This window comes from Caenorhabditis elegans, chromosome V (genome assembly GCF_000002985.6).
Source record: "Caenorhabditis elegans chromosome V".
NCBI lineage: Eukaryota > Metazoa > Nematoda > Chromadorea > Rhabditida > Rhabditidae > Caenorhabditis > Caenorhabditis elegans.
This window is the reverse complement of record NC_003283.11, coordinates 10,286,384-10,299,134: the sequence shown is the minus strand read 5'-3', so window position 1 is coordinate 10,299,134 and position 12,751 is coordinate 10,286,384. Positions and strand designations below refer to the sequence as shown.

Below are 12,751 nucleotides of genomic sequence, written 5' to 3'. Positions count from 1 at the left end.
TGATAGCTGTTTCGGAGTTTTTTAAAACAAATATGTTATAATCCGGCAAAAATTGTTTTATCATACGATTTTTCATGGTTAAAGAAGATCATTTTTATTATTTGTGGCCATCCCCAACTATAAAAATCTATCTGGAATTTAGCACTTTGAGCTTGATGAAATCATTTATTGAAAAAAAGTATTACAATTATTGACGAAGTAAGTATCCAGAAATTTTTTTCATTCATATGAATATTAAACATAAGAGCAATTAAATATGAAGCACCATAAGTCCGTAATTACAAACAAATATCAACTTAAAGATACCGAGCTCCAAGAATTGTAATGATAAATGACGTGAATAGTTGAACAATTGCATTTGACTTTGTTGTTGTTTCAATTCCTCGTGATGTAGTTTGACGTCCTGGAAGCATTGTTGTTGTCACTGGATTGATTGACTGATTTCCTTCTGAAAAATAAAGTGGAGTATTAATACTTGATTAGGCATGTTTAAATAGCAAAAATGAGACTTACGAATCATATAATACTGTACAAAAACTTCTCCAGCTACCGAATTGATTGTATCCAAACCCAATCTGTCAGAAATTTCAGGTATACTCCATGATTGGATAATATTTGTCGGAATAGTAACCCATTTAATTGGATATGTGACTGAAAAATTTGCATTTGCTGGAACACTTCCCACAACATTGACTCCAATAGTTCCATTAAGCTTATCGTCGTGTCCTGTGAAAATGCTCACTTTTCGGTCATTCACAGTGATTGGTTTCATATAAAGACCTGTTGTAATTTTAGATGTGGTAGGACGATTGTTCACATCAGCTGAAATTTTTAATTTTTGAAAATAAATACAAAAACTTTACCTACTAAATTCATTACTAATCACAAATTGAACGCCTTTTGATGATTTGAAATAAAATGCTCCCAAACTCAGAGAGAAAATTTCAACGACAGGAAAGAACCTGAAAATTGGAACAATTTTAATTTTTCGTGAGATATCTCCAACGATTTCTAGAGTAGTTTCAGCTTATGTATGCACTCACATTTGCTTTCCATTGATCATAACGGCAGGATTCGAGAAAAATTGAGAATTTTCTTTTTCAGCATCGTCTCTTGGACATCCTTCATACAACTTTACAGAGGAGCCTTCAGTTTGAGACCATGCACTGATGCTTGATGATTGAAATGGTTGTGATGTTAGAATGCTGTAGTTGCTGTTCAAAAATACAATTGTGTAGTCGTCTGTTGGAACCTTAATCAGTTCAGCTTCTTGAACATTGTATACCAAAAAATGGTTGTCTGAAAATCTTTCATGAAATTGGATTCTAAATAAACAACTAACTTGTCAGTTGTTTAGAAGTGGTAATGTACAAGAATCCAGTGAGTTTTCCCATTTGCTCTGCGCTCAATGTTGTTGAAATCGAAGCTTCTGTGGTGACATTCACAACAAATGGTTGCAAAAGTCCAGTGTTTTGCATAATATGGTTTCTGGATAGGTCATACAAATTCTTGACCTGATTATCGGTTGTTTTCACATTGATTTGTTTCAGAAGAGTAGTATCGTCCGTAGAAGCAGATACATAAATGGCGTAAGGAGCAACTTGAGAAATCTTAGTGCCAGTGTTTACATCAAAATCTTTCAAGTTGAGAATTTGTTGTGCATTGCAGACAGCAAATAACGAAAATAAAACTGGAACAATCATTCTACTAGAAATAGAAAGTTCGTTTGGAATACCGTTATTTCAGGCTTATTGCCTGCTTAAAAAGAACAGCTATGTAAACATTGAGAAATCGAGGAGGAGTGTAAATGGGAGTGATAATAGTGATAAGAAAGGTATAATCACAAAGCTGGTGAATCAGAATGATGATTCACAATTATAGAAAAAACCCATTTCAATTTGCAACAGATTATGACTCCAACATAGATAGTGTCTAAAACGAATGGTGTTTAAGAGAAGCTTAAAAAGCATTCACTTAAACAAAACATGTCTGCCTGGTGCAAAGGCAATCAAAGCCTATCTTATATCTTTTGCGAAAATTGAGGTTCATGCCAAAATTTCTAAGCTCCAACGAGAAGAATACATATTAAAAACAGATACAGTAGCTTCAATTTTTTAATATTTTGGGTTAGTCACTGCAACAAGAACAGTATCTCATAAAATCCATGATTTTTCTATAATTGCTCTTATACTATTCTTCTTTGTTATTTTTTATTGTTTCTAAAAGCCATTATCTATAATTAAAGTTGTCTACCATTGTATGCCAATCAAAGTTCCCATGTATTACATTTTGCCACCTTTCCCGTGTCATTTCCACCGCATAAATAACCTTGCACCCCTTCTTTTCCATCTTCTTCTCCTGCTTCCGTTCCTTTGTATTTATTAAAACCAGTTTTGTCTCGACGGAAACCTCCCAGATTATGATGACGTCACGACACGGATTTTGACGTTACAAAAACGGAAAAGAATAGATATTGAAGTTGAACCGAGATTTGCAAATCTGCAGATATCTCCGATATCTGTTGAAAGTCGCTTTTTGATACTCTGGTCGGATAAATTGTTAAAGTTTTAATAGATTACAGAAACTGCCAAAAAGATATATACCATGTAATCAAAAATCAGAATTCGTAAAGACCTTGAAAGCCATTCGACGTTCCTTCTCCTAATTTGATTATCAGAGGTAGAAGAGTCTCCAGACATCGTAAATCACATCAATCGACTTTTGAAATAGCACCTAGGTTTGTCAATTTTTCATTGTGATGGTCGAGGTCGATTCCTTGAAGTTTGCGTGGTTAGGTAGCTTTAATTACAGGTATTATATTCAAGAAATTACTTAGAAATTAGAAGTATTCGTGTAAAAGCTAAACCTATTAGTAACAGTTTGGTGAATTCATTCCATTGTTAGATTTACTGTGAATGTAATCAGGAAAATGAAAACTTCAGTCAAATATTACCTTACCCTTCATTTGGAAATTCAACGAAAAATGATTAACGAAAATACCCAACTGACGAAAGTGTTAAAATACTAACTACATAGCATTCAGTAAAACAACTTAGAATGCATATTAACACCCAATTTGTCGCTTACATTTTTCGATGAAGTCAACGTCCAGAAGAAGAAGAATTTTTGCAGTAAAATTTATTTATTTATTTTAATTGATTTAAGAGAAGTTAATATATTTTACATTGGTTTGGAAACTGAAAAAGATCACAATAATTGGATTATGAGAGCTCCGAAGTGTTTTTCTATTTCTGTAGATTTTGTAACAAAGTTTGAAAGGTGCGATAATCACGACATAAATTACAGTTAAATTGAACAAAGGAACACAATTTTATCATGATCAGTACTTTGTAATCAACTAGTATAACATTACACTTTTGCAGCTTCTTCCTGTTTCCGGTTCCAACCAAAATAATAACATGGCTAAAAAGAAAGATTCCGTTCCATCCTGGTGAATTTCCGATGGTTCCAGGTTCCAACCGATTCTATAGAATTCATTTCTCAGTATCTCATATCTAAATCTTCTATAACAGCTTCCGAAAAAGTAACAATTCCTTGGGATTTCAAACGGATCGGTCAAGGACAAATTGTCGAGGAGGAGAGTAATAGAGGGAAGTTTTGGGAATCAAGATGAGAAGGAAATCATGCGGTGGAAATAAATTTGTTTTTGTGTTACCGGGCAAAAAATACACATAAATAAGAAGATATCATTGAGATAATCGTTATAATAAATCCCATCACAATATCATGGCTATGTGTCGTCGGAAATTTTTTTCTTGAAAATTAAGATGTTTGTTTGGTGTAGTCTGAAAGTAGAAAATGCGTTAATTTGAGAGAAAACATGTTTCCGTAAATTCAATTGTTTTGTTGTTTTCTGTAAAATCTCTCAAAGTTCAAAGCTTATTATCGTGGTTTTTCTTGGTCTAAACTCGGAACTGTCAACTGACAGTGAGCTACATACTTAAAACTGAAGTGAAAATAGGCTTTATGAAAAGTGACATTTTAAAAATTAAATCAGAACTGCTAATTATTTATAAATTTGCAAATTTGTAAAACTTGTTTAGGTACAATAACCAAAGGAGTAAATTTAACTATTTGATCATTGAAGGCATCTAACTTTATTTTATAATTTTAGAAACAACATCTAGGGATTCAAAAATTTGAAAACATCAGTAACAATTATTAAAAAAGTAGTTTCAAATTTAAACTATGAACAAGACATAAGTCAATCAAACCAGTAAACAAAACGAAATCGCATTACTTAACTGCACACCGCTGTGATTTTCTCCGATTTTTTCGTTATTTCCAGTAAGTAACTTCCTTAATCGCATTCGATACTTCCTTCATTTTTTTATTTCTACCAAAACCATCCGGCAGACAAAAAACATGATGCCCTCCTTCAACCACCGGCTGTTCTTCTGGGTGGTACCGCCCATCGTTAATGGCTGTTGGCATGGCAGAAATTGACCTTCCGTCGATGAGTATAAAAGAGAATGTCAGATGTTCAGAAGGCACAACACATCTGACGATGTTTGAAGAAAAGCTCCTAGTTGGAATAGCCTCATTGGCATCTACTGTTGCCGTTATCGTCTGTCTTGTGGTTATTCCATCACTCTATAGCACTATCAATGAAGTCCATGAAGAAGTATGATTTAGTTAAATTTAATGACAAAAAATCATTATTTTCTCATTTAAAATTAAACCTTACTCATGTTTCCATTCAGGTTTTGGATGGTGTGAAGATTTTCCGCGCAGAAACGGATGCTGCCTGGGTTGAGATGCTCGATGTTCAAGTAATGGTATCTCCACCATCAAAGCCTAAGGAAAATCCATTTAACTCTGTCTTCCGTCAAAAGCGTCAAACATTTTCGGGATTACCATCTTGGTGTCAATGTGAGCCGGCGAAGCCACGTTGTCCACGGGGACCACCAGGACCTCCAGGTCGTCCAGGACAACGTGGAACTTCTGGATCACCAGGACCCCGTGGACAGGACAATCATCAGGTGCATGCTCCAATTCAATGTCCACGACAACAACCAGGATGTGTTAAATGCCCACGAGGACCAGCAGGCCCAACAGGTTCAATTGGACAAGCAGGAAGACCAGGTCCAGATGGACGTCCAGGACAACCTGGAAGAAAAGGAAATAATGGTAGACCAGGTCAACCGGCACCACAAGGAAATGCTGGACATCCTGGAAGAGACGGAGAACCCGGGCAACCAGGAAATCCAGGAAAAGACGGAAGAAAGGGACGTGGGCATCCAGGAACAGCTGGAAGACCAGGACAACCAGGAAAGCAAGGAAGTGCAGGAAATCCAGGAAGAAAAGGAGAAAGAGGACAAGATGGTCAACCAGGACCAGGAGGAAGACCAGGGCAACCAGGAAACAGAGGATCCGATGGACATCCAGGTACTCCAGGAGGTAGAGGCCTTCCAGGACCAGATGCTGCATATTGTGCATGCCCACCAAGATCGTCAGTGTTTGTCAAAGCAAGGCATTAGAAGTTGGATTTTAAGGTTTTTATTTTCTTTTTTCACTCCACAACAACAAAAATAAACTTTTATGCACCGTTTTTGAATATTTTTCCATCGAACAAGACCTATGAATATTCATCATGTTAAGAAAATTAGAGACTCGGCAGACAATTCTCGAATTACAATTGAGAAGAGTAACTAAGTTTCAATATGCCTTGAAGTGATGTAACCTCTTGAAAATGTGTACTAGTTCACCAATGAAACGGTTATTTTCAAGTACCACATCAGTTTCACAGTACCACGTCGAAAAGTTTCAACGTCTCTATCTGAAAGTTTTGAAAATTGTTTCCTACTATCGAAAAAACCAACTAAACATTTGGCAAAAACAGGTTGAATAGTTCTACTCTCACACTCTTATTCCGCAATTGGATGTTCTTCTCCGAGAAAGAGAAAGCGGTCATTGTGTCATCGTAAAGGGCAAAAAAAGCGTTCCCTTTTTTTCATATCATCTCATTTTCTTTATTTCACCTTTTCTTATCAATTTCTCCTATCAAAATGGTCAAGGCGCGGTTGGCGCGAGGAGTTACCAATTAGGTCAGAAACGGAAAGAAAAACGTTTACGTTTACGGGTGCAAAACTAAATTGCAGGAGCGAGAAAGAGAGAAGAAAGAGAACAGAAACTTTAGATGATAAAAGTAAAAAAGATGGGGATACAGATGCCCCGCCCATTTTGCGCCTGGTGCGGCGACCTTCTCCGGAAAAGTATTTAAGTGAAGGATGAAGGGTTTGAAAATTCATCATCCACATCGACTTCCCTTTCAAGGAGAAGACGTTCGGACTGAGCTAAAATGTTTGAGGAGAAGCTTCTGGTTGGTATTGCCTCTTTGGCATCTACTATTGCCATTTTGACATGTGTTGTTGTCATTCCAGGACTCTACTCTACTATTAATGAGATGCATGACGAGGTTTGCATTTTAATATTGTTTTCTAATTTACATTTTCGAAATAATATTTTTCCTCAAAAGATGGATCAGAAAATATTAACTAAATGTTATTTATACTTCTGTGAAATATAATAATTTATTTTCAGGTTCTTGATGGTGTGAAGATGTTCCGCGCCGACACTGATGCTGCCTGGGTTGAGATGCTCGATGTTCAAGTCATGGTCTCCCCACCATCTCAGCCAAAGGAAAATCCATTCAACTCCGTCTTCCGCCAAAAACGTCGTTCAACTTTCTCAGGTCTCCCAGCTTGGTGCCAATGTGAGCCAACAAAGCCAAAATGTCCACGAGGACCACCAGGACCACCAGGGCATCCAGGACAGAGAGGAATTCCAGGAATTCCAGGACGCAATGGACAAGATAATTATAACACAATTCGTGCTCCCGCCTGTCCACCGCGTAATCAAGACTGTATTAAATGCCCGGCCGGACCACCAGGACCATCCGGTACATGCGGACAGGTTGGAAGACCGGGTCCAGACGGACGTCCAGGACAACCAGGAAGACGAGGAAATGATGGAAGACCAGGACAACCAGGACCACAAGGAAATGCTGGACAACCAGGAAGAGATGGAAATCCAGGACAACCAGGACATCCAGGAAAGGATGGGCGTCGCGGACACGGATCTCCAGGAGCACCAGGAAGAGCTGGACAACCAGGACGTCAAGGAGCACCTGGAAACCCAGGAAGACCAGGAGAGAGAGGACCAAGTGGACCATGTGGACCAGCTGGAAGATCAGGTCAACCAGGAAACCGAGGATCCGATGGTCATCCAGGAGCTCCAGGAAATCCAGGTCTTCAAGGATCTGATGCTGCCTATTGCGCTTGTCCAACTCGTTCAGTCATGTTTCTCAAGCGACACTAGATATTATTAACTTCTTCAATCAATTTTCTGCAATAATAAGAAATTCAGACAATGCTCTGATCATAATAAGAACAAAAATAAAATGTTTTATTTTCCCTGAATTTGTTCATTTACACTTAACACCCTTCAGTTTTTGATACCCGTCATGAATCATTTGCGGACCTTTCATATTATGAACTGCGTAGATCAAAGGAACTCCTCCTTTTGAGCATTTGAGTCGAGATGGAATGAGCTCAATAACATAACGAAGAAGATGATTAGCCCAGTTGATTTGTTTAATTTTTAAAGCTTTGCCAATAACTCCAGTCCAGAAGACATCCTGAAACAAATCAATTTAAAACTAATAATAAAATTAAGAATTCAAACGGCTTTTAGTATCATAAAATCGCAGAAAATACCTCAATGATCCATTGATTATAGTTCTTAGCTTCCTCCAACATTCGTGGAACTGCATTTTTTCCGATTAAATAAATTGGGCCATCAATATATGGAGGGAAAAACTTCTCAGAATAAAGAGTTTTTGGTACATACCTGTAATATTGAAATTTCTATTGTTATGTTTTATTTCCTACCATCTATGTTTTTTTTCTCTCACTGGTGGTGAATTTTTCCAAATAATTCCACTAATTCCGTTAATACTTGCTTGTTTCTTATCTTCAAGACTTCTGTATAATCCATCCATATCGACTGCCATATCATCATCAATTTTCAATTGAAAGTCCGCCAGTTGACAGTGACTCTGTTTATAGCTTAATATGGCATGAACTTTTAATATCAAAAGTTCATAAGATTCATATAAATCCGTTACAATCATATCGTCAAATTTTTCAATTTCTTTTTGAAGAGCAAAATTTAAAAATTCATTGCTTGTTTTTGAAATAATAAATGAAATTCTAACATCATTGTTCTGAAAAAAATATTTTAAAATTATAGAAAATAGAGACAACATACAGCGACATGTTCCGAATTATTTGGATTAGCCCATGTCTCTCGAATTGCTTGCCGAATATCAAAGTTTCCGGCAGTTGAAAGAATTGTGATTTGAAGTTTTGTGTTACTGCAACAATTTTAAGATATCATAAAAACTTATATTTTTAATTTTCTTTTCTTACTTAGAGCACTGTTTCTTTGGCACTGTGATGAACTGATAAGTATGATTTTGGTCTTTAAACTGAGCATGGTAAAACTGATTAGTTGACCCATCTTTAGATAAATGAGATTTTGAAGAAAAAGAGTTTGTCACTTCAAATATAGGAGCATCTGTTGAATAAGAGCGAATTCGATCGAGATTCAGAAAGACTGTAACGTCTGAAAAAATGAAAATCAACCAACTTGATGAAAGTGTTAAATATTTGACTTGGTGTGGTAGTTAGATAAAGTTTATATGCAAATAATATTTTTATTGGAGTGTTTCTTTTAATGGTCTTGCCAAAAAAAATCAACAGTCTGTACACTCCAGAGTACAATAGTCTGAAAATTTCAATAACATACATACATCACAATGTTTTTATCATTAAATGTCTCAAAATCTAATAAATAGTAAATAAACAGTACAAAATGATAGTAGAACATTACTCGTGAATGCTTATCGTCAAAATTCCAAGTTTCAAAAAACAGACAAAAACTCAAATATTGGTTTTGAATGTTTTAATAATATTTAAAATGTTCTGAAAATAACTTCCACAACTTACATAAAATAATTAGACCGAGTAGATATTTCCAGAGTTTTCGACAAAGATTCATGCATGAATCTGAAATAAATACCTTTTGTTTTACAAAAAAAACTGTAAGAACACAATTTTGGAAATCTTGAAATAGTTCTCATGCTTTATTGGTCAATGTATCATACATCACCTATTGAAAACCAAGAAAAGAATGAGAAGCTCTAAGAAAAAGGACGTTGTCGTGGGATACACACGGGGGAATTGTGCGCAAAGAAAAAGCAGACTTCTTCGCACCTGAAGACGTGTGTCAGAGATTTAGCAAAGAAGAGACGGAAAGAGAAAACGAATGTGTTTGTTTGGATACCAAAATTTGCAAATAAACTTAATATCCGGAAAAAGTGTAACTATGTATTCAGTAGAAAGGCTATATGAACTTCTATGTAGAAGAATTATTCGGCATTTATTCATGTGGTTTAAAAAAGTATATCTGAAAACGGAGCCATATAAGTTAACTTAATTTAGAATTTTTGAAATAGTCAAGTTTTTACAGCTCTTCTAGGAACTAAATTACAATTGGAGAAAAAGTGGTTTAATGAAAAAAGTTTAAAAACTATGTGTTTTACATGCGATTTATGAAATAGTTATGTGCGGATTACTTTAATCTCCCTCACAAATTATCTCACAGTTTTTGATCGTGAATTTTGAAAACTCATGAATTTAACAAAAAGTACATTAAAAAATGCACCTAATTTCGCCATTGGTTTTTGAAATTTCTATTGGTCGTTAAATTTCAAAGAAACCTTTCTTGTCATGTGATGTTTGAATGAAAATCTGGAATAAAAATTGAGCAATGTTCATTTAAAAAATATACAAACAAATTGATATCAAAATTTCAGATTTTTAAACACAACCAGTAGTAGAGATTGTCAAATAATCAGTAATTTGGTGCTGATCGTCATAATTTAACTGGACTTTCTGCTTGTGATACTTTTATCATTGGAATATCCGTTTCTGTTCGTGTTCTAGTTGTTCTTGAATTGCCGCATCTCAAAAAATTATTTTTCCTATTGTCTTCAATCATTGATGAGCACATCACACATACAACAAATACAGCAATTATCGTAAACAGAATACCTCTGAAATCAAATTTTTACTCAGAATATGTATGTGATAATTAACTTACTTGAATATGTATTCTCCAATATTATGACAACAGTACATTCCACAACAATCAAGCATTGATCCAGGACATCCAAAAAATAGAGATCTGGCATGAGATCCATTGGCAAATGTGACCTGCAATTAAATCAAATTAAAAACTCTGGACAATCTCATTTTGTGCTTATAATAAATGCCAATTTTTAATGTCCCGAATATCAATTTTGTATATTTTTTTTTGTATAAACTTTTAGAAATTATATCTGAAACCAAAAAATAAAGCCAAATAACTTTTTTTTCATTCAAATTGTTTTGATATTTCTGAATAGCGTTCCAACCACCAATTCATGTTTTCTTTTTAATTGGACAAATATTTTCAATTTTTTGTTTTTTATAAAAAGGTTCCGTCACAAAAACTCTAATATGCTTCGTTGCTCCTGTATGAGCTCCCGTTATTTGTTATTTTCGTTCAAACATCTCAAATGTCTTTTTACTCACATTCTGTAATTGCCCATCATCTTCTCCAATTTGATATTCACACATTACAGGGAACTCAGTGGGTGAGATTTTCTCTTGAGCATATCTACTATCCCAATAGTACTGACGATTGTCATATCTGAAAAGTTTTTGGTTGAATTAATCTGTAGAAGAAAGTGTAAAACTTATTGATAAATCTTACGTAATAGGTCTTGCAAGGGATGATATTATCAATGCATTTGTCAAACTATGGGAGAAAATTGGAGAATGAGCATGAGAATATAATGAAGCAAAAATAGTTGAACGAAATGAATTCGATCCATATGAATTTGAAGAAGACGATGTTCCTCTGAAAAGTGGATATACAAAATGGGCGCCGCATTTTTTCCCTAACGATATGTTTTCTCAAAAGATTTTTCATGAGTATTGAAACTAATCAACACTTCATTGGTGTAAGAGAATAGAGAAGGGCTCATTTTGCGGAATACTTCAAAAATACTATAATTATTTCTACTCTACAACTATTTTTTAAGTGTTTTCAAAGATATTCTATATTTCTAGTGTTTTTCTCATTAGTTCCCAAGTTCTATAAAACCGATATAACATCCTAATTATTTCCCAAGCCACCCACAACTTCGTATGATATGTTATGCATGAAAAATAGTAGGCGCCTATACTTATCTTATATGTCAATGAATATATACATAACTTACGTTTTCCAGCCACTTGTACCAGTTCTGAAACCTCCTGAATATACACTACTTCCTCGAACTGTAGATGCTCCTCCACCTCTTCCAACTCCAAATCTGGCTCCACCACCACCTCGTCCAATAGACTTTGCCCCTCCAATCCCACCGATTCTTCCGAATTTTCCAATGACTTCAGAGCATAGTAATGTTATAATAATATAGAATTTCATGGAAATATGACTGAAATTATTAAAACTTTATATGTGGATGAAAGATTCAAAAGTATAAAAATGTCTGAAGTTCGGAAAGAAAAAAGGAACGAAAGTAAAACAAGAGAGGAAATAAAATTGACAGCGGAATAGAAGACACGTAAAATGGGAAGAATTTTCGCCGTTTTCTTTGATATCCATTTCAGATGAATGCAAAAAGAAGAATAAAAAAGAAGAGGGATTCAGAAGTGGGAAGAATAAAATAAAGAAAAAAAGAAGGGGGAAAGGGAGGAGGAAAAGAAGTGTCAGTGACCACTGATGAGCCATTGAGATAACATAGAGATTAGAGATATTAGAGAAAAAACGATGCACATTTCATCAAACATTGTGGTACTTGCATAGAAACTGAGAATTGATGAGTATTTTTGATGAGATCTAGGTGGCCAGAATCATTGTTTTTCATTTTATCGCGTTTTACGTTTACGTATACGTTTTTTTTGCTAAAATTCTACAAGTTCTGCTTGTTTTCGAAATAGGTTTAAAAAATCATTTAAAAATGAAGATTTGCCTTGTGTCTTGCATTTCTTCAAGGTTTGGCATAAAGCTGACTAGAGACCTTCGGTAGCACCGAAAAAATAATTTTCACAGAAAATCGGTGAGTGGGATTTTTGAAACCGCAAATTATCTAAGAAACAGTGTATCAATGTGTGTAAAACCAGCGGGAATTTGTCCTCAATGTAACATAACTTTCAAATGCTAAAATTTCAAACGCAAAAGCGAATATTAATTGTGTAGGCAATAACATCAACTTTTCAATTTTACCTTTTTCCAGTTTTGACTGAACAGTTCTTTAGGTTGTTAATTTGCTCCAATTATTTTCTCGTGCTTTCCTGAAAATGAAAACGCTAAATATTGTTTTTTGATGAGAAAGTGAGGAATGATCGCTTTTAGTAATTGTTTTTCTTCGAACGGATTTGTTTGTGATTTTTTTTAAATGAATAAAAGTAGGAATAAGATATCTATAGATCTATTCTATTGAAAAAACGCCGCATTTTTAATTTGTTCAAGGCAAAGGAATATTTAGTGTGAAAATGTGAGAAAACTCATCATAAGTGTGAATAGCAATATTTGGCAATTAGGCTAATGCAAAAGAAAATACAAAGAAGAAATGTATCGATCGAAAGTTTAATTCCAGATAGATAAAAATTTGTGT

At 34.8% G+C, this 12,751-nt stretch overlaps 5 protein-coding genes and 1 non-coding gene across 6 annotated transcripts; 2 read left to right on the top strand and 4 right to left on the bottom strand.

Moving 5' to 3' along the window:
* Window positions 1–149: 149 nt before the first annotated feature.
* B0024.4 (CUB_2 domain-containing protein) lies at window positions 150–1,736 on the bottom strand. Its single transcript, NM_073247.4, has 5 exons — window positions 1,343–1,736; window positions 1,044–1,299; window positions 868–962; window positions 514–822; window positions 150–448 (listed from the first exon to the last, which is right to left on the bottom strand). Exons 1-5 carry the CDS (start codon window positions 1,701–1,703, stop codon window positions 297–299), a joined length of 1,173 nt encoding a protein of 390 aa, NP_505648.1. The 5' UTR covers window positions 1,704–1,736; the 3' UTR covers window positions 150–296.
* A 2,557-nt stretch (window positions 1,737–4,293) lies between these two features.
* B0024.17 lies at window positions 4,294–4,437 on the bottom strand. Its single transcript, NR_069270.1, has one exon. It is a non-coding gene; the product is annotated as an Unclassified non-coding RNA B0024.17 (non-coding RNA).
* Window positions 4,438–4,485: 48 nt separating this feature from the next.
* col-150 (Nematode cuticle collagen N-terminal domain-containing protein) lies at window positions 4,486–5,572 on the top strand. The gene is made up of 2 exons (NM_073246.5): window positions 4,486–4,645; window positions 4,725–5,572. The coding sequence occupies exons 1-2, from the start codon at window positions 4,529–4,531 to the stop codon at window positions 5,499–5,501; spliced, it is 894 nt and encodes a 297-aa protein (NP_505647.1). The 5' UTR covers window positions 4,486–4,528; the 3' UTR covers window positions 5,502–5,572.
* A 693-nt stretch (window positions 5,573–6,265) lies between these two features.
* Window positions 6,266–7,434, top strand: col-149 (Nematode cuticle collagen N-terminal domain-containing protein). The gene is made up of 2 exons (NM_073245.7): window positions 6,266–6,439; window positions 6,565–7,434. Exons 1-2 carry the CDS (start codon window positions 6,323–6,325, stop codon window positions 7,339–7,341), a joined length of 894 nt encoding a protein of 297 aa, NP_505646.1. The 5' UTR covers window positions 6,266–6,322; the 3' UTR covers window positions 7,342–7,434.
* On the bottom strand, window positions 7,418–9,092 carry B0024.15 (Hexosyltransferase). Its single transcript, NM_171528.6, has 6 exons — window positions 9,033–9,092; window positions 8,454–8,649; window positions 8,293–8,398; window positions 7,914–8,248; window positions 7,740–7,872; window positions 7,418–7,660 (listed from the first exon to the last, which is right to left on the bottom strand). Exons 1-6 carry the CDS (start codon window positions 9,082–9,084, stop codon window positions 7,448–7,450), a joined length of 1,035 nt encoding a protein of 344 aa, NP_741615.2. The 5' UTR covers window positions 9,085–9,092; the 3' UTR covers window positions 7,418–7,447.
* A 750-nt stretch (window positions 9,093–9,842) lies between these two features.
* B0024.3 (CX domain-containing protein) lies at window positions 9,843–11,575 on the bottom strand. The gene is made up of 5 exons (NM_073244.5): window positions 11,354–11,575; window positions 10,843–10,989; window positions 10,662–10,779; window positions 10,189–10,301; window positions 9,843–10,141 (listed from the first exon to the last, which is right to left on the bottom strand). Exons 1-5 carry the CDS (start codon window positions 11,557–11,559, stop codon window positions 9,961–9,963), a joined length of 765 nt encoding a protein of 254 aa, NP_505645.2. The 5' UTR covers window positions 11,560–11,575; the 3' UTR covers window positions 9,843–9,960.
* Between the last annotated feature and the right edge of the window lie 1,176 nt (window positions 11,576–12,751).